The sequence below is a fragment of the Salvelinus fontinalis genome, chromosome 40 (genome assembly GCF_029448725.1).
Source record: "Salvelinus fontinalis isolate EN_2023a chromosome 40, ASM2944872v1, whole genome shotgun sequence".
NCBI lineage: Eukaryota > Metazoa > Chordata > Actinopteri > Salmoniformes > Salmonidae > Salvelinus > Salvelinus fontinalis.
The window spans coordinates 28,976,327-29,001,935 of record NC_074704.1 but is presented as its reverse complement, the minus strand read 5'-3'; the positions used below and the strand labels follow the sequence as shown (position 1 = coordinate 29,001,935).

Sequence of the window (25,609 nt, the reverse complement as noted above, 5' to 3'; positions counted from 1 at the left end):
ATATTATAACTGTTGACATTACCTACAATGTGGCTTACCTCTTGTTTATTTTGTAAGTAAGAGGAAGTAGTAGTCGCTAGTGCACACTTTATTTTCAGTTGTCCTGCTTTTGGTCGTACTGCATATGCTCGTTTAACATTAGTGAGTGAATGTGGACCATTGAATAGGCTTTTTTTCAACAATCTGGGCAACCTGGGTTGTTGGGTTGTACAATCTGTATCGTTTGAATGGATGATTGTGCAACAATCTCTCACCATTGAATGGGTGACACAAGATAGAATTTATGGAAACTTCTGCCTTCTCTAAGGCTGACAGGTCACTGCGCAATAGCGAGCAGTAGTTTCCCCAAGGTCTAGCTAGCTAGCTGTAGGCTAGTTTACAGCGGCTGCAGTAGGTTTTATTGAAGAGGATGTTGTCCCTAATTTGTTAGCTTCGCCCAACTCAAGATTAACTTTCAAATTATTATGCGTGTGAAACATTGTTGCAGTTAAACTTTAGATCACCGGTTACTTTGTGTGATGAACGTGAAAAATATGTATGCAATGGGAAGTAATAATTGTACATTTTGATTGGGGAATGCTTAGCCTGATGTCCAAGAATGTCCAAGAATATCGGCCGTATATGTTATACAAAAAGTGTGCTCTCCTACAGTATACTACATTACATGGAGTGTGCTGAATATTAAGGTCGCCGTCCTTTCGGCATCATGAGCCTGTCACACACATTCTTTGATGTGTCACTGTTGTCGCTTTTGGTGATTGTGTGATAGTGATGGCATTAGGCATCCCGTCAGTTCAACGTCTAGTTTTGATTTATATTTGGTTGAGTTGTCAAAAAATGTGAATTCAACATGAAATCCCCCCAAAAATCACATAATTGGATTTAGGTTGAGTTGTGTAAAGAAAGAAAGAAAAGGAAATGCCCTTATGTTGAGGAATTTTGTAAATCCAATTAGTTTTCCGTGTTGATTCAACGTCATCACATATATTTTTTGTGGTTCAAATGTCGTGTAAACAATGTTGATTCAACTTCTTTTACCCCAATGGGGTGGCTCAGGCTTGTTCGATTCAGTTGGGTGCATTAAGTGATGCTATTTATTTATTTTTTTCTCGAATTTTTTTTTGTTGGTTCGGTACAATGTGTTGGAAGGTTATTTTCCCCACAGGTCCAATGGCCACGGTTTGCCACTGACCAATCCAGTGACAAGAGTGTGTAACCCTTTAATAACAAATCTAACCATTTATTTCTGAGTGCAAACAGAAACTTGTGGCAAACAGATCTTTAAATCTGGATGTCCAGATAATCATTATCTATACTTTTAAATTGATGCAGTGTGCCTCTCATCTGGACTACCTATAGGCCAAGCCTGCTTGTTGTCAAACCCTGGGTCCTTTTATTCCTCCATGTTGTGCCAACCACCACATCCTGGGCACCACCACTCAGCCCACCATCACAAAATGTCAGTGTGCTGCTCAGTGATATATATTACCCTCTTCCAGGAATGTGAATCATCCAGCGGGATGCTGTGACACACTAATGCCATTTTGGTGACTTATCCCGCCAGCTTTGCCCTTGGACCAAATTCTGAATATAATCATGTTGACACTTGTGTTCTGTTTGGGCACCAGAATTCAAATAAGAGCAAATGATAAAACCAGGGCCCTAGGGGGTCCTGATGCTAGATCAACACTAGGGTCGACTAGGATCGACTAGGGTCGGAGACCTGTTACCATTGGCGAGCGGTGACAGAAATCCTCCCGCAGGCAAGTCAAATGAGTTCGATGCAGCCAGGGTATAGTAACATTTAACATTGTTATTACCGGGAAATCCCACAGGGTTGCAGTTTGGGGGGAAAAATCCAACGGAAGCAGAAAGGGGTGAATATTGACCGTCTTAAACGTACATTTTATTGACACAAAAACAAACATCCATGTTATTATAATTTTTTCTTGAAATAACAATAGACTATTCTGATGCTACAATAGAATAAATAAATCCGCAGTGCCACCTACTAAGAGTTTTAGTCTGTATCGTCCTCACTCAAATGTTCTCAAACGACTCTCCTTAACTCCTTTCTGTGCTCAGGTCTATTGGGCTGCTGAGATTTCTGAACACACCCATCTCCGTTGTTATCTCAATGTATTAAGAATGTCTGTAGTTTCACACATTGCAACACTGACAAGTAAATACATAATACTGGATACATAAATAAAATGTAATGCATAACACATTATTTGCCATGTGTACTATGTATTATAATACTGGTGAATGCATTTAAACAACATTGCAAATCTCCAGTGTACGGGCAAAAGATGATGCTTTACTGTCAAATCATTTAGGATGCGTTGAGTTTGCAATACTCCCATGAAGATGCAACCATGTTTTTGTGATTATCACTCAGCTACACAGCTATTTCATGAAATGTACCACGAGGGCAAAATAACGATTTAAAACAAAAATTACATGACATGACATGACATATAATAATGGTCAAATATAATTTGGTCTGGCTTTGCCGTTTGTTCACTTTAGAAGATATTCCTTAGAGGGTCTGAAAAAAAGAACAGAAATGTTTGCATCATAATATAAAAACACAATAGCATGATGTGTGTATGTTGTCAGCCTGTCTCGCTGTGTCAGAAAAATCACAGAGAAATTGGGGACCATATCAACTGAGTATCATTATTATTAATAATTCATGAATATTTAAAGTACGTCAACTGAGGCTAATATACAGTATCTTAAAATACCAATAACTCACAATTGTTTTGTTAGAAATTAGCATAAAAATGTTGTAAAAACAGTTAAAAACGCATTAAACTAACATGCTAATATCCAAGCAGGACCTACTGTACCAATGAAAGACTATTGAGGAGTTCATGAATTGAGATGTCATCATTGGTTTGCTGTGAGGAAGGCTCGCTCCTAATGGATAATTCTGGAATAGTAGGTTCCTCCAAGCTAGAATTCAAAATGTAAAACCATCAGTATTCAATTTGTTTTGGAGAACAAATTAGTTTTAATAGACATTGGACCTACATTCAGGCTTTATACATTCAGGCTTTGGGGCAGCAGGGTAGCATAGTGGTTAGAGCATTGGGCTAGTAACCGAAAGGTTTCAAGTTCAAATCCCCCAAATCTGTCGTTCTGCCCCTGAACAAGGCAGTTAACCCGCTGTTCCTAGGTCGTCATTGAAAATAAGAAGTTGTTCTTAACTGACTTGCCTAGTTAAATAAATAAAAAATTCAAAAATACACTTTAAATTATATTGTCCAGTCTTTTATGTTACAAAACTAGGCCTGTCCTGGTTCCTACCTCCTCTTGTTTGACAGCGCTGATTTCAAGTATTTCTTGATGGCCATCTCTTTTCCATAGTGGCTGTAGTTGTCTGTAAACACAGCGTCTGACTGGTGTTTTACTGGCAACTGGTCCTCCATGAGGTCATTACTACAGATAAAAATATATTTAGTCAACAAAAAATTATTACAATGACATCTGCTCAAAGCAAGTTTTACTTGTTCACTGGTTTACATAATGTTGTACCATGATATACAAGACCTTATGAATTGTTGAAACATTTATACTATGGCATTATTGAATACTAGTTTCTGATTGACTTGAAGAGCATTATAGAGTGTGCATCATTTCTCAGTAATGCACGGCAATAACCAAACGGCTATGAAGTAGTTTCAGCAAACACACATTAGTCATTCTTTTGACCTGTTTGCTAAACAAAAACATTAGCTAAGAATTCTACTCATTTCTGATCGGCTTGAAGGACATTCTAGGGTATGGATTACTTCTTGGAGGGTGCACTAATAATTCAGATGGAACTGTTAACAGGCATTTGCTGCAGATTATGGTCTGTGCTGTAACTATAGCTGATAGAATGATGCCAAGTGGCGAAACCAACATTCTTACGTGTTCCATCTTTCAGCTGATCTTTCAAGCCAAATTGAAAACACTATTGGCATTGTTGAATTCCATTTTTATAAATAGTTAGCTAGCTAATATTAATAAGGAGGACAAGTGGTTTGGTTAGTCACCAAGTCTATTTGTTCTGTTACTACACTTTACCGTAGCTGTAGTAGTAAACTTCCTAGCAACTTCAGTGAATGTTGAACACATTTCTACCGGCAAATTTGCGTGTGTTGTGTGTTAAATTATAATCGCAGTATGGTCATGATAATCAACTCGGGGCTCTATGTGTTCTCTGAAAATATGCAACCATGCGTAAGTTTGGTGCCACTTCTGACCGGGCAGTACGGACCTGCACAGGGCATTGTTTCAGGGATCTCTGCCATATTCATGGAGATTCCAATCCACAAGGACTCAAAATGTTCAGTTTAAGGGGAACTACAACTTGGGCATTACCACAAGGACCAACCGATGGCCACTACACAGGAATAATTTTCCCCCGAAGGCCCTTCTGATTGACTACTGGGAGATTTGAGGCAGCACTAGATAATTTTTGGGGGAACCATGGCATGGTTGCTAAAAACACAAATAGGGAATCTTCAACATTAATATAACATTGAGTTACGACCCATTGTAACGTTCTTTAATCCAAATCATGTTGCGGTAATAAGAGAAATGTGGCAATATAAGTGAGACATAACGTGTCAAACATAGTACCTCACATACTACTAAGGCCTCATGAACACATTTGACGAGTCAGTCAAGCCAAATTGTGGTGGTATTACATCGGTAGAGTGATTCAATCGCCAGGATGAACTGGCAGGATCGCAAATGCGACATTGTTGTGATAAACTTCTATGAACTTCTCACCTGTAAAACTTCAATTCACACCATGGGTGTTGATTTCGGGTCAACCTACCTTAGCGCTGCCCCGGCGTCCCTACTTGAAATGTAACGTACTGATTGACTACATAGTGAATGTTAGAAATAAAGGTATAGACCATGATAAATTAGAGTCCCTCAGAGCACAATTTATGGTTACCATATGAAAGTTGTACCTGACTCGCTTTGCAATCAAGGATTCAAGGTAGTCCTTGGCCGAAAGCTGACCTAAAAGTTTGCTGTAGCCACTTGTGAAGAGACCATCTGCGTGTCTTTTTGGTCTAAAAAAAAGATTCATAAAATGCTTTCAGATTCAGATTCAGGACAAATTCTGTTAAGTGTCAATAGTCACATCAATTCACTTTTGATTGTTGCAGACTGGATGTCAAGAGCAGATTATTCAGCAAAATGTCATAGTCACAAAGTATTAATTGCTGGTGACGGGCACTTCAGGACGTTCGACATTTACTGCTAAGAACTCATCAGGGGGTATCCACTATTTAGTGTGCAAAAGTTAAACTGTGGGAACCTGAATATGTTGGTGGACCCTGATGTGAGGTCAATGTTGCCTTATTATTATCATTGGCTAACAACACAACACATTTTATTTTTTATTGTAATACAGACTTGGCCCATCAGAAAACAGATATCAACAGATACCTGTATGATAGACGTGCATTAAAATCCATCTGTGCTGAGAAACATAAGTGAGGGACTGAATTCATCAAAAAACATTTTGTAAATAAGTGAATGTGACCATTACCTTGCAATTATATCATAGAGAAGTTTAAGGGTTTCCATGTCATTTATTGACAGACTCTGCTCCCAGTCACCCTTTCCATCTGTCTCAACAGTCCCTGACCTATAGAATGGAAACAATAAGTGAGTCCATCGTCACATCAAATTCAATATACATAATTGACCAATTACATTATTATTTAAATTTCTCAATTGCTACATAGTCGAATTCACCAAATGTTTTATGTGAACGTTTTTCTTTTGAGTTTCTTCTTAATAGTTCCCTTCGGATGGCAGAGAAGAATCTAAACATACACTATATTTAATACGGACCAACAATTTCCAATCAGAATCATTTAGCAAGACCAGAATCATTTCAACATTGTTTTAGTACCGACAGTCAGATAGCTTGTTTATGATAACCATGTAACCATATAGTAAATGTGTCTGTATCTATCAGCGACTGTAACGAGATGCTTTTCAAGTCAGCTTTTCTTTAAATGATCAGTAAGAGCATCTCAGAACAGCAGTCAGAACAAAATCATAAAGTACCGTTACCTGACTGAGTATGCAGCGACAGCAGGTAGACTCGTGGTCCTGGTACACAGCATACTGCATAGTGCCATCAAAAAGAGTCGATGAAAGCTGTTCGTCTGTGCCATAACGCTCTGCACATGCAGAGACAGAATAATAGCATTGTATTTTTCTCCTTCTTGATCACCATTGAGACAATTACTTTATCATTGCTGTTAAGCTTAACATTTAAACTAAATTAAATTAAAATACGCTGTCTTGTATTTCTTTAAGTAAATCAGGTTGTATATATTGTACAATGCAATAGACTCACATGCATCAACAATCACCGCGGGTCGGCTGGGTTGCTGTCCACAGTGCTGAAAGAAAAGTTTCTGTATTATTCAAGCCGTGGTTTGGATCTGGTCAAATGAACCACCACCTTTCACTGACTCTGTATCTATTATTTCCTTGCTTTCTAAGTATGGAACGCAATCACAGTAGTGACGATGCGTCATCATAACAATTCCCAATGCGCTCGTCACAGGCTTATTAAGAATGGACAGTCCGGACTTCGTAGTTGGCCCTGACATCACTAGCCAAAAAGGTCAGATTATTACAGAAGGCAGGGCTAAATGTGATATGATGATGATGGCCCTTCTGGTATTAGTATTGTCAAAATTCATTCTGCTTAATTGTCTTCAACATTTTCCATAATGGAGCCCACTGGGCACATACTGATTGAATCAACGTTCTTTCCACGTAATTTTAATGAAATGATGTTGAACCAACGTGGATTAGATGTTGTCTGTGCCCATTGGGAGGTTTATTGTTGCACAGAGTGTACAAAACATTAGGAACACCTACTATTGCGTTACACCCCCTTTTGCCCTCAGAACAACCTCAATTTGTCGGTGCATGGACTCTACAAGGTGTCGAAAGCATTCCACAGGGATGCTGGCCCATGTTGACTGCAATGCTTCCAACAGTTGTGTCAAGTTGGCTGGATGTCGTTTGGGTGGTGGACCATTCTTGATAAACACGGGAAACTCAGACGGAGAGGGATACAGTTCAATCATTGTCCAAAAATGGATGGATTGTGTTTTTTTTTAAATCAGATAAAGCTGGCGCTAGAGTAGTGTGGAGTAAAGACAAATATGTGACAGAAGCCTACCATCAATTAGACAATGATGAATTCTACCAATCTCTTACCTTCAACCCTACAGAGGACCTAAAAACTGAATTGAAAGGGATCCTCACAGAAGCTAAGGAGAATGGCTACATTTCAGAGTTCAAATTTATTTTCAATGGCAGTCCGGCATATGGCTTCTTTTTACCTTCTTCCAAAAGTCCACAAGAATCTTGAAAATCCCCCAGCCAGACCAGTCATTAGTGGTAATGAAAGTCTGACAGAACCCATCTCTAAGTACATTGATTACTTCATTAAGCTTTTCCTGCCATCACTCCCAGCCTATCTTCAAGATACCACAGATGTTCTGAACAAAATTAAGGGATTGAGCAATATAGGTACAGCTTCCTTTTTAGTCACCATGGATGTGGAGTCTCTATACACCACCATTGAACATGATCAAGGATTGGCAGGCATGCACCATTTCTTGAGTACCCAGCCTGAGACTGAAATGCCTCCTACAGAATTCATTGTCTCACTGACTAAATGGACTCTTAAAAATAACATCTTTGTCTTACAGGACCGTATTTGTAAACAAGTCAAAGGATGTGCCATGGAAGCATTCCTACAGCCCTTCCTACGCTGGTTTGTACTTGTTTTTTTTTTGTTTCCATTGAACATGCCATACAAATAAAGGCATTTTAATTAATTATATGAAGAGTGCCTTGGTCCTCCTTTTTTTTTGATAACCAATTTCCCCCTTTTACCAAAGAGCACCCTCTGTCTACCAAAATCTACTATTGTGTCCCTTAGCAGCGCTTCCCTTCCTCCTCTTTTTTTCTACAAACACGGGAAACTGTTGAGCATGAAAAACCCAGCAGCGTTGCAGTTCTTGACACACTCAACCCGGTCCACCTGGCACCTACTACCATACCCCGTTCAAAGGCACTTAAATCTTTTGTCTTGCCCATTCATCCTCTGAATGGTACACATACATAATCCATGTCTCAGTTGTCTCAAGGCTTAAAAATCCTTCTTTAACCTGTCTCCTTCCCCTCATCTACACTGATTAAAGTGGATTTAACAAGTTACATCAATAAAGGATCATATCCTTCACCTGTATTCAACTGGTCAGTCTGTCATGGAAAGCAGGTGTTCCTAATGTTTTGTACACTCAGTGTATGTTCAGAAAGACAAAACAGCCTGTTTTTGGTCTTAGTCAGCACAGCTAATTAAATATGATTTATTCGCATTCACCGCAATGCTTTAGTACCACGATTGACATTTAAGTGGATCATAGCACAGTAATTATTTATGCTACAGAAAGACAGAATCCCAGAGCACACAAGTCATCAGGTCCAATCACATTACAGGACTCAAGACAGCAAATCCAATTCTATTTCACATTTCCCTTTTGTGGACAGAGTTCCCAGATGTACAAATGACTGTTTGAGTGCACATCTCCAGTTGCTGTATCTCTGGTTTAGGTGAACAGTTGTTTAGATTAGACTGGTGGTCAGACTTTCTTACCTTTTAAACATTAGCAAATGATTGACAGCCAGGAGAGAAGTGACAGGCTTTGGTTTACATGACAGTTTATCTCAGGTTCATGCTGCCCAACTGTTCCAAAGGGAATTATCAAAAAGTAAACAACATTTTTTTCAATAATTTCCTTTACAAAACAAATCACATTAAGTATGTGAGGGCTGTGTCAACCAGACCTGCTTTCAAACACTATATAAGTGAAATAATTTGAAACACTTAAGCTTGCCTAGTGCAGCATTGAATACCATGTCATACCTTGTCCATAGACCGCATACAGGGTAAGGAATTTAATATTGAATTTTGTCATTTGGATGAATTATCCCTTTAAATACATTTTTACTCATGAGCACCAGGCCCTTGCTTGTGAAAAGCCAAAAGGTTTGAAGATCACCCATCACATCCTATATACAGAATGTTTTGGATGGCGGGGCCAAGCTAAATTTGTCACAGTGTGATGGCAGAAGTTGATTCATAGTGACATCAGGAGTTGATTCATAGGGACATGGCAGTAGAAGCAGAATCACCCTGCAAAAGGCCATCTGTTATGTGCCCACCAGGAGATGGAGAAGGTTAAAAGCCCCTCACAACCTGCCAACACATTTATTTTCTGTCAGAATGACTGTAATTCCGGGCAACTATACTGTCACAATGCATATGATGTATGCATTTGTAGACCAACTTAGAACATATAGAATGGTTACATTATCCATAATGCTCATTGACTGGACATTCCAAAATACCATGGCAATTATTCATCACAATAGTAAACCGTAGCAATTTTGCATCACACTAGTAATTCTATTTATATTGCGTAGGGCAGACTAGTAAATTTTGCCATCATTTTCTAAGTTAAGCAATTCAAGACAGTTCAGGAGTCATAGATGGGATCATTAATCCACTGTGATTTTACTGACCCGGTCGCAGAGACTTTTATGGTCACACAAAGTGCCACCTGTAAATTCAAAATGAGTAGCTTAATTATTTTACTAAATTAAAGGGGAATTCCACTCTCACATATTTTCAAGCTTTTATTTAGACAGATTACACATTACATTACATTTACATTTTAGTCATTTAGTACAAAAAAAGTATGAATGTATGTACTTGTAAGTCGCTCTGGATAAGAGCGTCTGCTAAATGACTTAAATGTAATGTAAATGTAAATTTAGCAGACGCTCTTATCCAGAGCGACTTACAGTAGAGTGCATACATTTTATTACATTTTTACATACTGAGACAAGGATATCCCTACCGGCCAAACCCTCCCTAAACCGGACGACGCTATGCCAATTGTGCGTCGCCCCACGGACCTCCCGGTTGCGGCCGGCTGCGACAGAGCCTGGGCGCGAACCCAGCCCAGCCTGGGCGCGAACCCAGAGACACTGGTGGCGCAGCTAGCACTGCGATGCAGTGCCCTAGACCACTGCGCCACCCGGGAGATACAAGGGGATACAGCGGTTAAAGAGGAGAGAAAGTTGGATTGAACCTCGGTCTACGGTGAGAAAGTTGGAAGTGGTATATTTGCTGAGTTACCACTCAGCCACAGCTCAGCACGGCCAATAACATTTTCGGAACCAAATAGTTTTTCAATATTGCACACATAGGGTGACATTTTGCGTGCACAATTGGCAACGAGCACAATAATCATAACATTGTAAATCAACGGGATGTTGCGAATAGCTTTATAGCAGCAATAATTTGTGCTTTGAGTTTATGATTCTGTGATGGTTGCAGTCCCCAAAGATGAAATTGCATTGAATCGAATGAATCAGGTCCATTGATTTAGTGCCCATAGAGTGGGGTGAAGCTAGTGTATTTTAATAAATCATGAATGTAAACTCAACTGTAATTGAAGTACAGAACTTTTGATTGGTGGATTCATGGGCGTGGGGAGGTGGTTGTGGCATATTTTTATGCTGTGCCATCATGGCGCACATTGCTTCTCTAAGCATGCTCTGGCTCAGCCGTAATTATTCTCCTGAGACAAATCTCCACATTTCCTGGAACTGATGGTGAGGGTGCACCCAGGCTAGGGCAATGCAGAGAGGAGAGAAAACACAAAGGAAATGACAGTCAAATTACTCCCTTCTCTTTATGTCCCTGCTTCTGTCCTGTTTTTTCTTTGCACTGTTCTCACAGTCCATCATTGTCAACCACAGGGTTTTCATAATCAGATTCAAATTGCAACTTCAACTCTCAGGATCGATTATTTGATCATGTGCACCTCCATTTTATTTGGCATTAATATTATCCCCAAAACAAAGTATTTCTTGCAAGATATGATACATTCTGCATTCCATAGTATTTTGAGCTTTATGTAGCCATCATTCTACCCTGTCTGGGAAATCCTTGTGAAGAGGTAATCTCACAACTCAAGTGGATTCACTAGGCACATTTTATGATGCTGCTCTACGATTTGTAACCAACACTTACCCATCTCTGTACCTTATATCAGTAAGCAGAATGTCCATCCTTAAAGGGATTACATCCTGAATAAAACATTGATTAAATGTAGATTTTGTTTGTCACTGGCCTACACACAATACCCCATAATGTCAAAGTGGAATTATATTTTTTAGAAATGTTTGCAAATCAAGTAAAAAAGAAAAGCTGAAGTGTCATGAGTCAATAAGTATTCAAGCCCTTTGTTATGGTAGTTCAGGATTCAAAATGTGCTTAAGAAGTCACATAATACGTTGCATGGACTCACTCTGTGTGTGGAACAATAGTGTTTAACATCATTTTTGAATGACTACCTCATCTCTGTACCCCACACAGACGATTCATTATCTGTAAGTTCCCTCAGTCGAACAGTGAATTTCAAACACAGATTCAACCAAAGATCAGGGAGGTTTTCCAATGCATCGCAAAGAACGGCAGATGGGTAAAAAAAAAGAAGCAGACATTGAATATCCCTTTGAGCATACACTTTGGATGGTGTATCAATAAACCCAGTCACTACAAAGATACAGGTGTCCTTCCTAACTCACTTGCCGGAGAGGAAGGAAACCGCTCAGGGATTTCACCATGAGGCCAATAGTGACTTTAAAACAGTTACATAGTTTAATGGTTGTGAAGTTGTCTGCGGCGGTCATAGAGAGACTGATGAATATGTTTCTATGTTTAGCGAATATCTTCTGTGTATAAAGTGATATGGTAGGGAAAAACGCATCTAACCACGCGCTTAGCTGTTCTACGAGTGGTCTGAGGCAGTCGGTAAATAACAAGAGTTTAAGTGCAACTTTAGTAATGAGAGTTTTGGGACACAGCTTGGATATTTAACGATGCTTAACATGCAATTAGTTCTGAGCCTTGACAGTGTGCGCATGATGGGTTCGATTAAGGATTTGCGTGCTTACTATGATCCACATAACGCTAGTCTCACGCATTAGCTTTAACAGCCCTAAATTATTTTTATTTCATTAATTCATTTGAAGTGGTGGCTGCATGCATGCTATGCTGGGTCAGTTTGTAATTCAAGCCTATTTCGTAAAATTGCTACAGTATATTAATCCTAGTCCAAATCTCCCCATTTATTGATGAAATGTCTTCCTCCATCAAATCCCCTCATGTAGGCCTATACCCTAACCCACTTATATATTATAGAGAACAACAATCTTTGATGTCTGAATATAGCCTACTTGTTCATTGATTAGATATATTTATTTTAAGCAATTTGGCATCACAGCATATTTTAGTAGTTTTAGGATTTGCATGATTATTTAAAAACGTGTAGACGAGTGAAATGGGCAAATAGTTGATGTCAACTGTGGTCTCTCACTTGAGAATCCCGTTTGAGAACCCATTGACTTCTCCAAAGTGTTAAGCATTGTTGTGAGACGCAATGTGTATGGATCATTCAGTGATTTAATTTCACATTACTTTTACTTACATTGCCAACTCATCTCTTTGGATTACTCATCTTCTGCACAGCGCAGTAGAGGTGGCCACTTGGTTTATGATTTGCCGAATTGACACCTGTGGTTTTCCATGGCTCAATTAAGAATTCCTTCTCTGGTACAGCACCTGCATAATGGTGAGCGACTCCCTGCTCTGCGTCTCATTAACCTCTCCTTTTTTCCTGCTGTGTGCTCTTCTAAATTCCTCCCCAGAAAAGTCTAAATCATATGAATATGCTGACACTAATCCTGTCTCTCCATCTCCCTCTCATTTTATATGCTTTAAAGGCATGAATGACAAGGTCAATGTTGCCAAGTGATCAATTATGAACAGCGAAAACAACAATAAGAATAGTAGATATAGGGCTAATATATATTTATATACAGTTGAAGTCGGAAGTTTACATACACATAGGTTGGAGTCATTAAAACTCGTTTTTCAACCACTCCACAAATTTCTTGTTAACAAACTATAGTTTTGGCAAGTCGATTAGGACATCTACTTTGTGCATGACACAAATAATTTTTCCTACAAGTTTTTACAGACAGATTATTTCACCTATAATTCACTGTATCACAATTCCAGTGGGGCAGAAGTTTACGTACACTAAATTGACTGTACCTTTAAACAGCTTGAAAAATTCCAGAAAATGATGTCATGACTTTAGAAGCTTCTGATAGGCTAATTGACATCATTTGAGTCAATTGGAGGTGTACCTGTGGATGTATTTCAAGGCCTACCTTCAAACTCAGTGCCTCTATGCTTGACATCATGGAATAATCAAAAGAAATCAGCCAAGATCCCAGAAAAAAATTGTAGACCTCCACAAGTCTCGTTCATCATTGGGAGCAATTTCCAAACGCCTGAAGGTACCACATTCATCTGTACCAACAATAGTTCGCAAGTATAAACACCATGGAACCACGCAGCCGTCCTACCGCTCAGGAAGGAGACGCGTTCTGTCTCCTAGAGATGAACGTACGTTGGTGCGAAAAGTGCAAATCAATCCCAGAACAACAGCAAAAGACCTTGTGAAGATGCTGGAGGAAACAGGTACAAAAGTATCTATATCCACAGTAAAACGAGTCCTATATCGACATAACCTGAAAGGCCGCTCAGCAAGGAAGAAGCCACTACTCCAAAACCGCCATTAAAAAGCCAGACTACGGTTTGCAACTGCAAAAAGATCCAAAAAGATTGTACTTTTTGGAGAAATGTCCTCTGGTCTGATGAAACAAAAATAGAACTGTTTGGCCATAATGATCATTGTTGTGTTTGGAGGAAAAAGGGGGAGGCTTGCAAGCCGAAGAACACCATCCCAACCGTGAAGCACGGGGGTGGCAGCATCATGTTGTGTGGTACTTTGCTGCAGGAGGGACTGGTTCACTTCACAAAATAGATTGCATCATGAGGAAAGAAAATTATGTGGATATATTGAAGCAACATCTCAAGACATCAATCAGGAAGTTAAAGATTGGTCGCAAATGGGTCTTCCAAATGGACAATGACCCCAAGCATACCTGCAAAGTTGTGGCAAAATGGCTTAAGGACAACAAAGTCAAGGTATTGGAGTGACCATCACAAAGCCCTGACCTCAATCATATAGGAAATTTGTGGGCAGAACTGAAAAAGCGTGTGCGAGCAAGGAGGCTTACAAACCTGACTCAGTTATGGTGAGAACACATTTTTGGTGGTAGATGGTTGCTTTAACTCATTAGGAAATATCTCAAGGGCTGTATACATCTCATCTGCTTGGACCGGGAGAAGAATCCCGGCAGATGCGTGTAGTTCAGAAGGATCATTGCCGCTTATTTTCTTCCCAATGTAGTTATTGGAAGGGGATTTCACTACTGCTCCAGTGACAAGGCCCACACACTCACTCACTGTGTTCTACTGGGACTTGGGGCCTACACACATTCATATAGGCCTACTCCTATTCTTCTTACACTGGATTATTCATCGTCCTTTTATTCATGCCATTCCTCTTTTCATCCTCGGGTAGCATGTTGCATCATTAAGATTCAGTGAATAAATGGGACTCTATCCGTCTCCTACTTATTCAGGAAGTCACCTCAAACAACGGCCATTTCGGCCCTGTCTTCGCCCTTTGCCATTTCACATTACACTCACTTATTCCACTATGGACGGCCTTCAACTGGAATGGAGGCCAACCCTGTTTGTCATGTCGTTCAGAGAAACGTCTGTTGCTATCTTACATTCGGCAGACAAAGATAGCATGCAAAACCCCTACACTTGAAACGGATACAAAGTAGCCACTCTAAAACTCGGCCCACAGTGCCGGTCCACAATGGAACAGTCCTACAATGTACAGCCTACCTACATACACATTCATTCGGTCGCGATGGAATTGCTTTTTCACTGACAGGGTGGGTGGCTCTTAAAATAGCCTTTGGGTTAGTAGAGCAGTCCAAATGCGCTGCTTACTTGGAGCTGGTGTACTTGGTTATGGCCTTGCTGCCCTCAGACACTGCGTGCTTGGCCAGCTCACCAGGGAGCAGCAGACGCACGGCGGTCTGGATCTCCCTGGAGGTGATGGTAGAACGCTTGTTGTAGTGGGCCAGGCGTGAGGACTCTCTGGCGATACGCTCGAAGATGTCGTTCACGAACGAGTTCATGATTCCCCTGGCCTTGGAGGAGATGCCGGTGTCGGAGTGGACCTGCTTCAGGACTTTGTACACGTAAATGGCGTAGCTCTCCTTTCTGGACTTTCGGCGCTTCTTGCCGCCCTTCCCTGCAGTCTTGGTGATGGCTTTCTTGGAGTCCTTCTTAGGCGCAGACTTTGCTGGCTCGGGCATGATGTTGATGTCTCGTTGCTTCTCAGAAACGAACGAGGGGGTGGAGGGCGCTTACTCGTCTTATGAAGAGGAAGCTAACCAAATTCAGTGGCCGTGGACACACCCCTGCTTTCTCATAGGCCCAGTGGAGCTCTAGCACTCAAAAGAGCCTTCCACTCAGAGGCGGGCTTCCCGAACAAAGACAATTGCGTGCAATGCCTTCCTCTCCCCTCCCCTCCCCTCCACCTTCTCTATAGCCTACATTCTGTGACGGATGGGGAACTGTGTGTTTCAAAGAGTGTGTGTGGGGGGGGGGCACGATTGCTGCTCCAAATAACGCTGATCGTAGAATTGCCCACTTTGGCACTGTCACATATAGGCCTCACTCTGTGCGCAATGGCTAGACTGAACAGAGTCCTGTCATTAATACTTCCTGTCCACTCGGAGTGGCTCATGCTTTCCTACCAAATAGCATACCTAAACATTATTCCAATAACATACCAACCACTATATGGAATTGGCCCTTTTGAAGCGGATGTGGGTGGCTCTTAAAAGAGGCCTTTGGGTTGAAGTCGGGATGTCGAAGTTCCGAAAACAGTGCGTTTAACCGCCGAAACCGTACAGGGTGCGTTCCTGGCGTTTCAGCGGAAGACCACGTCCATGGCGGTAACGGTCTTCCTCTTGGCATGCTCGGTGTAGGTGACGGCGTCGCGGATCACGTTCTCCAGGAACACCTTCAGGACAGGGCGGGTCTCCTCGTAGATCAGACCGGAGATACGCTTCACACCGATAGCGGGCTTGGTGATTCCCTGGATGTTTTCACAGAGAACTTTGCGATGACGCTTGGCGCCTCCTTTTCCGAGTTCCTTGTAGCCTTTGCCTCTGCCTCTTTGACTCTTCCAGGCATAGATTCGTTGCTCTATTTTCCTTTCCCAACATGAATTTACTGTACTTAAAACCAAATGTATTACAATTACAGCTCATAGCAGTACGGGGGGAAAGGGAGGGGGGGTGAAGGAATGCCACCACATATATACACACATTTTTATTTGTATTATGCAAATTTATTTTGTATTTTTTGTATTTTATTGTATTTAAATTTTAGTTTTGCTCTTTTTATGTTGGAAAATAAACTATGTGTAATTAAAGTCAGTCTTGCATGATTATGCTTTAGATAGGGGGATATTTTAGGTCAGTTTCAGCATTATGTACATGGGTGTGTCTGTGGCCCATTTGGCCTGTCCCACAGCTTCCTTCAATGATGGATTATGAGTGGCTCTGTTGATGAACTTCTGGCCAATGATTGACTGTCTATTGTTGATTGATGTGAGTCCGGATATGCTGTGAATGTAGCGATTGCTGATGTATCTTGGTAGTCTGTAAGCCATTTTTATTGCCATGTTTCGGATGATCTGTAGCCAATTCATCTGCTGTGGTGAAGCTGTTATCCAGGCTGGTAGGGCGTATCCAAAGAGAGATCGGATGTAGTTGAGACTTTCAACACTGTCTGAGGTGAAGCTCCGTATTTTCTTCCGCACAGCGTTTTTAAGTGGTTTAGTATTTTTTCGTCCCTCTCTCTCTATGTTCGCTATATGGGTTGTCCAGTGCATGTTCTTCTGGAAGGTGAATCCAAAGAATTTTGCTTCTTTTTCTACTTTCATTGTTTCGCCGTAAAGTCTGAGATCTATGGGTTTCCTGTTTTTTTTGCTGGTGCTTCTTGTAAAGAGGACACATTGAGTCTTTTGTGGGTTCAGTTTTACTCGCCACATGTTAGACCATGTCTCAATCTTTTCAATAGACTGATGGAGTTTTTTTGCAGCAAGTTGAGGACATTTGGAGCTGGACCGGTAGCAAAGGTCATCGGCAAACTGTGAGACTTGGCCTATGGTGGGTAACAAATGTCTGATATGTATAGTAGAAAAAGTAGTGGGCTTAGGAATGCCCCCTGTGTCAGGGGTAAATGGTGGGGATATTGCTGTGGAGACCTTCACTTTAATTGTACGGTTGTGGAGAAAGCTAGTGATAATGTTTCTGATGGAGAGTGGTAGTTTGAGATTGGCGTCTGCAAGCCAGTAGCACAACAGAGAGATTAAAGTAGATGTCACACGTCAAAATTTGATGGATGACCCTATGTGAGCCTATGTGACCGCTATGTGAACCTAAGGGGCTGCCTGTCAGGACATTCTGATGGTTAGGTGGGGGTCTTTGGGTAAGGGTCCAGTTGTCAGGTCAACCGGTAATGATTTATGACCCAAGCCTGATTTATGACCCTATGTAATGATTTATGACCCTATGTCCTGTTGTAGCAGGCATGCCCATATTTGGGCTTCCGGTCAGGACATCCTGGCCGGGGTGGGGGTCTTTGGGGTAAGTGTCAAGCTGTCAATGTCGTAAATCAAAAAAAGATCATGATTTATGACCCTATGTAGTGATTGATGCCCCAATGGTTTGTAGAAATGGGGGCATGCCCATATTTGGGCTTCCGGTCAGGACATCCTGATCCTGGGGTTTTTGGGGTAAGTAAGTGACCAGGTGTCATGTCAAACTGTTCCAGGATGTCTAGTGTTGGGGGTTGTTAATGAACATTTCAAAGAGGCTGGCTTTGCAGAAGCCTTATAAAGCCCCAAAACAATGCATGTTTAAGATTGTACAAGATAAACCCCCTGAATATTAAACAAAAATGACACATATGTCAATTTATGGTATGTTATGCTCGGCTTGTCATGAACCCAGTGAACAAAGCATTGAGGAAGTTCTGTGTGAAGCTCCAGAATGTTTTAAAGGATTTTTGGGTACGAGTGAGGGCCATATGTCTTACATATTCCAGCCGGAGGATTCTACGGTAAAGATCTTCAACGCCAGTGGCCCCAAACCCGTTTATCCGGCAAAACCTGGGAGTTTTTCTCCTGCTCTGGGCATGAGAGAATGGCTAAACATCAGGCTGGCTCTTTGTAAAATTGAACAGGTCCTGAGTGGCACAGCTGTGCCAGGCTATGCGTTGGAAGAACAGGTCCTCGGCCGCAGTGATCTCAAGGCTCTAAGAATTGCTTCAATGGACTATAACCCTGACAACAAAGTGACAATTTTAGCCTGTGAAGTTTATGATGCGGGTAATGCTACAAAGTCTGTCAATTCTCCAGTAGCATCCAGAGCATGCAAAGATGTCAACTTTTTTATTCCTGTGTTTAGTTTTAAATGGGTGGATTATCCAATTTTCATAACATTTATGAATAAGCTGGACATTCTCTTCAAAAATCGCGAACAGTTAAGGCGCTGGCCGCGACTTTTCTTGAGACATAACCAGGACCAAAAGGCCCGACGTAGGATGTACCCCTGGAGTGAAAACTTACCAAGTGTTGATGAGCCTGGCAAGAGATCCCGGCATTTTGATGACCAACTGGACACTGACAATGGCGGGTGGTTGCATCAGATCCCTGGATATGTAAGAAAGGCTTCGTAAAATACCTTAAGAATGTAACGCTATAAAATGTATGTACTAAATATTTTGAATGAAATAAATGGTTTTAAAAGCAGAATCTCACCACGTTATGAACTCTCGCGTTTGTTCACTCTTAGCGCAGTCTGTCCCTGAGAAAAAAAACTTGCGCGTATGTGCGTGCGTATGATGTAGTGGCTGTGTGTGTGTGTGTGTGTGTGTGTGTGTGTTTCAAAAACAGAAAAAGGGGGCGAGGTGTTTGTTAAAAAAATACCCTTGCATCTGCGCTCAAGGCTCTCTATGCATGGGGGTCGTTTGAAACCAAGGTTTACACTATCTGGCAAAACAGATGCCTAAAAGTCATTCAGCCCAGCGCTGTCGAGACCTCCCCACCCCAGCATCTAGATGCTAGCCCCCGGAGATTTTAGAATATCAAAAAAGATACCTAATGTTTAGACACCCCCCAATACCCTATGTTTGAACCAAATGGCTGGTGTTTGAACCACATGCCTTAGGCTTCAAAGATAACTTTGAGGCGGTTTTAGCGCGAAAAAATACGACACCACTAGAGTCCGACGGCTACAAAAGCTAAGCAAAACAGGTCCCCTGTTAGCTTCGTTTTAGCGCATTTACCCTACAGCATTCCCCCAGGAATAGTTATCGGACGGACCCCGTTAAAAAAGATCATCTGGGAAAAACCTCCTCATGGATATTTCTCAAGGTTAGTTCTTGAAATAAATATTTACATATGCTATATATTAGATTTGTTTGTTCTTGGGAATTGTTTGAAAATGTTGTATGTTATAGAAATATTAAACAGGCCTTAGGGCCTGGATTCTTAACGTATAAAATGTCAATATTAGCTAAAATGATTAGAGCTTTAATATTATCTAATGTTTTTTTAGATTCTCAAACCTTCACTCAGATTCCCCGAGATATAACTGAACTCGAACCGGCCGTAGGGTCTCCGGAACAAATTGCTTACATCCCAACGCCGACCCTGAATTGTAGTAAGTAAGATCCAAGAATTCCGTAAGAATATTTATACCTTAAAAACAAAAAGTGTCGGCATCTTATATTAAAAGTTATTTTATGTGTTTACAGCGGAAATACATCCTAGAACGGGTGCCATAGGGAGTCTACACGGTTTCTGTGAAGGATATGCCTACGAGACAATTGTGCCCTACTCCCAGGATGTATTTACACACAAGCCGCAAACAGAGACTTTAAACGGCCTGTCAACTCCCCTGACCCAGGACCGTTGGACGCCCCCTATTAAACACCAACGGACAATCAGGGCCCAGATCCACAGGTCCGCTTCACCCGAACAATACTACTGGGAGGGTATTCACGAGACAGCGTTACAAGGACAAGGTATGAATCAATTATCATTTATATATATATTTTATTTTTATGCCTGAATATGTTTAAACATGGACTAATGCTGTTTTTTTTGTTGTTTTTTTTTACTTTCAGGCTCACAAGCTACAGACCAGGCAGATGCTATAATTAGGGTTGCCCAAAGACATGTTCCCGAGTTCTCAGAGCTTCTTCAGAACAGCCCTCTTCAAAAAAGCCGAGGTATTTAATTAATGTATTGTTAATATATAGGCTTATATCTGAAATGTATTTTACATTTTTATCAAACATATTTTAGGGTTAATAACCTATTTTTCTGTATGTATTATTTTTAATGCAGACTCCTCGCCGGCTTATAAAGACATCCAAGAAGCTACACATCTAGATCCCGAGGAGGCGCCAAAGACCCCAGTCACCAGAACAGCGAAGCCTGATGATTTCAAAGTTTTAAATGACATTTCTGAGGTAGACGATTTGATGTTCTGTGAAGTGGCCAACCTTATTGAAGCGGCCAATTCTGGTGGGGCAACAGCCTCTTGTGAAATAGACCAAGCCGTGCTTTTCAAGGCTTTTACACAGGGTTTAAAATCACGAAAGGCTTTACTTCAACGTCGTATGGGTATTCTATTCGAACATCAATACAATCAGGATGTGTCATTCTGGCGTAGAGAGCTTCCCCGCATGTTAAACAACAGTAGGGTTAAAACAAGCAAATACCTCCGTTAAAAAACACGTATGTAAAAAAAACACAAGCACACACATCCTTAAGTAGAGAAATGGCGCCCCCTATAGACCTAAGCGAGACAATTGAAACCCTCTTAGCGGAAATCCCTACAGAGCTCCAAGATATAATTGACCATATGAATGATTCTGGGCTAATTGACATAGGGGCTATAGATGAAAACCTATTATCCCAGATTCCCTCCGAACTCATTGAAATTATTACACGTATGAATGAGTCAGGGTCTGCCGATGAAAACAGGTTATCACAGATACCCGAATCAATCATATCTTTAATTACCCAGATGAACGAGAGCCCTAGGTTTAATTCTGCACCCCCTACACCTCTAAGCCATCCTTTAACACCCATGTTCGAACAGGAAACCCAATACGATGTTTTTGAACAGCTGAACAAATGTCTATCAAATCTGGAGCGGGAAGGTCTTGATCACAATGTACAGAACGAGAGCCCTAGGTTTAATTCTGCACCACCTACACCTCTAAGCCAGCCTTTAACACCCATGTCTGAAGAGTCTGAAACCCAATACGATGTTTTTGAACAGTTGGACAATTGTCTAGCAAATCAGGATGGGGATGGTCTTGATCGCAGTGAACATGTTTTGTATCGAAATAAATTCCACAATATTGAGGTTCGACAGTTTTTCAATTTCGCATGGGGGGGTCAGATTCGGGAATATGCTGTGTTTTACGTAATGCTTATGGACACTTTGAATGAACTGGTAGATAGAGTTAGAGCTTATAGCCAACCAAGGGATACCTTACAGTTGGAAATTTTTGGAGACAGTCTGCAGAGCCGTGTGTCGCTTATTTTAAATAGGGGTGAAGCAGATCTTGAACAATTTGTTAACCTGCTAGAACGCCTTGTTCAGTCAAATTTAAACGTGCTAGCAGATAGGACCCTCGAACTTGTAGTACAATTAGTCCGGCCACCACAAGGGGGCGGCGGGCAGAGACGTAAACTCGATAGCCTGATGCAGTCCGAAATCATAAGCAATAAAAAGGCCTACCTCATAATCGTTCACAATCATGGTAATAAGCTATGCTTTGCCATAGGTTTGGCCCACTTACTCAGCCCAGGATGTACAGAGCGCGAAGCGTTACAGAAAGCTCAAGAGCTACAAAAGGCTGTGGGTTTAGGTATACAGGAGGCTGTGGCTTTCACCGACATAGGCAAATTTGAAAACTTTCTGAATATCAAGATTGTGGTTTTGTACCACAGTAGAGCTAATGACGCTCTCTTGAAGTTCCAAAATATACAAGAGCCACACCCTAAGACTATGTACTTTTATGTGCAAAATGAGCATTACTATGCCGTAACTAACATCACAGCATTTTTAGGCGCCCCATATGTCTGTCCAGCCTGTCATACCGGCTACACCCGCAAGGGGGGGCACTCGTGCCGTTATAACTGTTCAGTATGTCTGGATAAACATTGCCCTATGCAACCGCTAAACTTGACACCCTGTGAGGATTGTCACCGCACATGTCGTTCGGCCTACTGTTACGAAAAACACAAAACTGAAACATGGCACCCCAAGGCCTGTAAATCTGTAAGCAGTTGTGACATTAACAAGAAATGTCCAAAATGTCATTGCAATTACAACTTTAAAATAGACAGCCCTAAACCCCATGTTTGTGGTATTCTACATTGCCCAATCTGTAAAGGGCCCTTGAAAAGCAGAGACGCAGAACTTGTTCAAGAAGTAACACATGAGTGTTACATTCAGCCCTTGGCTGAAGATGAACATACAGAGAAATATGTTTTTTATGATTTTGAGACAAATCAGCAATCAGGGGTTCACTTGCCTATTTTTGTATCTACCATGACTTTCACCGGTGAAAAGTGGTCGGCCGAGGGGCCCGATTGCGCCCGACTCTTTCTAAAACATTTTAGAAAGGCCCAGTACAGAAACTTCACGTTTATAGCTCACAATGCGCGAGCCTATGACTCCTATCTGCTTCTGAACCCTTTGATACAGCAAGGCGTGGCGCCCAGTGTCATTGCTCAAGGGAGTAAAATCTTATGTTTTGTTGACCACGCCTTCAAACAGAGATACATTGACAGCTTAAGCTTCTTACCCATGAGATTGGCTCAAATGCCAGAGGCCTTGGGTTTTGAAAACTCGGTCAAAGGCTATTTCCCCCACTTCTTCACATCTGAGGAGAATCTACATTATATAGGAGCTTATCCAGCCCCCGAAATGTACGGTTGTGATCAAATGTCTCCCAAAGAGCGTGAGAAATTCATGACGTGGTACGAGACAGTAAGACATGGAACTTTTGATTTTCATAAAGAGATGGAATCATACTGTGACAATGACGTGGTTATACTACGTGAAGGATGCCTCAGATTCAGAGAAGAGGTAATCAAAGATGCAGGCATTGACCCCTGGAGCTGTACAACTATTGCATCCGCGTGCATGAAAACCTATCGTACACACTATCTAACTCCAGCATCTATAGCTATCCCATCGCCAGACAACTACCGACGACAATTCAAGGCCTACTCTAGTGGCTCCATTCAATGGTTGGAGTACCTAGCCCAGGATAAAAATGTTTTTATCCAACATGCTTTGAATCGGGGGGAGAAGGCTTTTGGGCCTTACCATGTAGATGGATACACACAGATTGACGGTGTTGAGACAGTGTATGAGTACAACGGTTGTTTCTTCCACGGTTGTAAATTATGCTTTGTCCCCCAGGCCATGTGTGTCCTAACCCAAAAGACTTTTGGGGAAATGTACCAAGAGTTTCAAGACAAACTGAATTCTTTAAAGGCTACATACGGGTTAAAAGTTGTGGTTTTGTGGGAACACGAATGGACAGCCCTGAAAAAGGCGGATCCTCATGTTCAGGCCTTCCTTACCCAATATGACCCTCCAGAGCCCCTGGAACCGAGACAGGCCTTGTTTGGAGGCAGGACCAATGCTTTGACATTGCGTTATGTAGCTCAACCCGACGAGACAATAGGCTATGTAGATTTTACATCCCTATATCCTCATGTAATGAGTTCCTCATGCTATCCTATAGGGCATCCTGAAATTATTCACAGCGACTTTGACGAACCCCAAAATTATTTTGGTTTAATCAAAGCGACTGTCTACCCTCCTAGGGGGCTGTTTATACCGGTGTTGCCTTACAAGGGGTCTAAAGGAAAACTTTTCTTTCCCCTTTGTCGCACATGCTGTGAAAACAACAACCAGGAAAACCCATGTGATCACTCAGATCAACAAAGAGCCCTGACCGGTGTCTGGGTCACCGTTGAATTCTCTAAGGCTTTGGAGAAGGGGTATCGTGTGGCCAAAATCTTTGAAGTGTGGAACTTTTCCAGGAAATCAGACACACTTTTTAAAGAGTACATCAAGACCTTCTTGAGATGCAAGCAGATGGCTTCAGGCTATCCAGCATCGGTCACAGATCAAGAAAGTAAAGAGAAGTACATTCAAGACTACCATGACAGAGAAGGCATACTTCTTGACCCTGACAGAATACAGGTCAACAAAACCAAAAGAAATGTTTCGAAATTGTACTTGAACTCCCTTTGGGGGAAGTTAGCGCAGAGAAGCAATATGCTAACAACTTCGATCATTAACCTGTCTAGGATCAGCGTGGCGCTAGCGGCACCCCCCCCCCCCCCACTGAAAAACCAGTGCCGCGAAATTCAAAAAAAATATTTTTTAAAAATATTTAACTTTCACACATTAAAGTCCAATACAGCTAATGAAAGACACAGATCTTATGAATCCAGTCAACATTTCCGATTTTTAAAATGTTTTACAGGGAAGACACAATATGTAAAGATGTACATCTATTACCTAAAAACACATTAGCATAATCCACCATCTTTTATTTGTCCACCAACACCAGTAGCCATCACCAATTTGGCTAAACTAAGATATTTATAGCCCCTAACCAACAAAAAAACTCATTAGATGACAGTCTGATAACATATTTATGGTATGGGATAGGTTTTGTTAGAAAAAAGTGCATATTTCAGGTATATGGCATAGTTTACAATTGCACCCACCATCACAAATGGACTAGAATAATTACAATGAGCAACGTGTTTACCTAACTACTAATCATCAAACATTTCGTAAAAATACACAGCATACACGAATCGAAAGACACAGATCCTGTGAATACAGACAATATTTCAGATTTTCTAAGTGTCTTACAGCGAAAACACAATAAATCGTTATATTAGCTTAGCACATAGCAATTAGCAGCCCAGCATTGATTCTAGCCAAAGTGAGCGATAAAAGTCAACATCGCCAAAAGATATTAATTTTTTCACTAACCTTCTCAGAATTCTTCCGATGACACTCCTGTAACATCACATTACAACATGCATATACAGTTTGATCGAAAATGTTTATATTTAGCCACCAAAATCATGGTTAGACAATGTGAAATGTAGACAAGCTGGTAAAGAAAACGTCCTTGCGCCACTTAGACAGTGATCTACTCTTATACATAAATACTCATAAACGTGACTAAAAAATATAGGGTGGACAGGGATTGATAGACAATTTAATTCTTAATACAATTGCGTTATTACATTTTTTAATTTATCCTTACTTTTCAATACAGTTTGCGCCAAGCGAAGCTACGTCAAAAAACATGGCGTCCTAAGCCACTAAAATGTTTCGA

At 41.1% G+C, this 25,609-nt stretch overlaps 3 protein-coding genes and 1 pseudogene across 3 annotated transcripts; 1 reads left to right on the top strand and 3 right to left on the bottom strand.

Moving 5' to 3' along the window:
- Nucleotides 1–1,926: 1,926 nt before the first annotated feature.
- LOC129839593 (VIP peptides-like) lies at nt 1,927–6,530 on the bottom strand. The gene is made up of 7 exons (XM_055907134.1): nt 6,386–6,530; nt 6,097–6,206; nt 5,564–5,662; nt 4,977–5,081; nt 3,316–3,447; nt 2,856–2,961; nt 1,927–2,551 (listed from the first exon to the last, which is right to left on the bottom strand). The coding sequence occupies exons 1-7, from the start codon at nt 6,389–6,391 to the stop codon at nt 2,543–2,545; spliced, it is 567 nt and encodes a 188-aa protein (XP_055763109.1). The 5' UTR covers nt 6,392–6,530; the 3' UTR covers nt 1,927–2,542.
- An 8,536-nt stretch (nt 6,531–15,066) lies between these two features.
- Nucleotides 15,067–15,441, bottom strand: LOC129839698 (histone H2B-like). The gene has a single exon (XM_055907275.1). It carries the CDS (start codon nt 15,439–15,441, stop codon nt 15,067–15,069), a length of 375 nt encoding a protein of 124 aa, XP_055763250.1.
- Nucleotides 15,442–16,023: 582 nt separating this feature from the next.
- On the bottom strand, nt 16,024–16,808 carry LOC129839618 (histone H4 type VIII-like; annotated as a pseudogene).
- A 1,421-nt stretch (nt 16,809–18,229) lies between these two features.
- LOC129839617 (uncharacterized) lies at nt 18,230–22,110 on the top strand. The gene is made up of 4 exons (XM_055907145.1): nt 18,230–18,496; nt 19,942–20,230; nt 20,333–20,437; nt 20,556–22,110. Exons 1-4 carry the CDS (start codon nt 18,230–18,232, stop codon nt 20,939–20,941), a joined length of 1,047 nt encoding a protein of 348 aa, XP_055763120.1. The 3' UTR covers nt 20,942–22,110.
- The last annotated feature ends 3,499 nt before the right edge of the window (nt 22,111–25,609 follow it).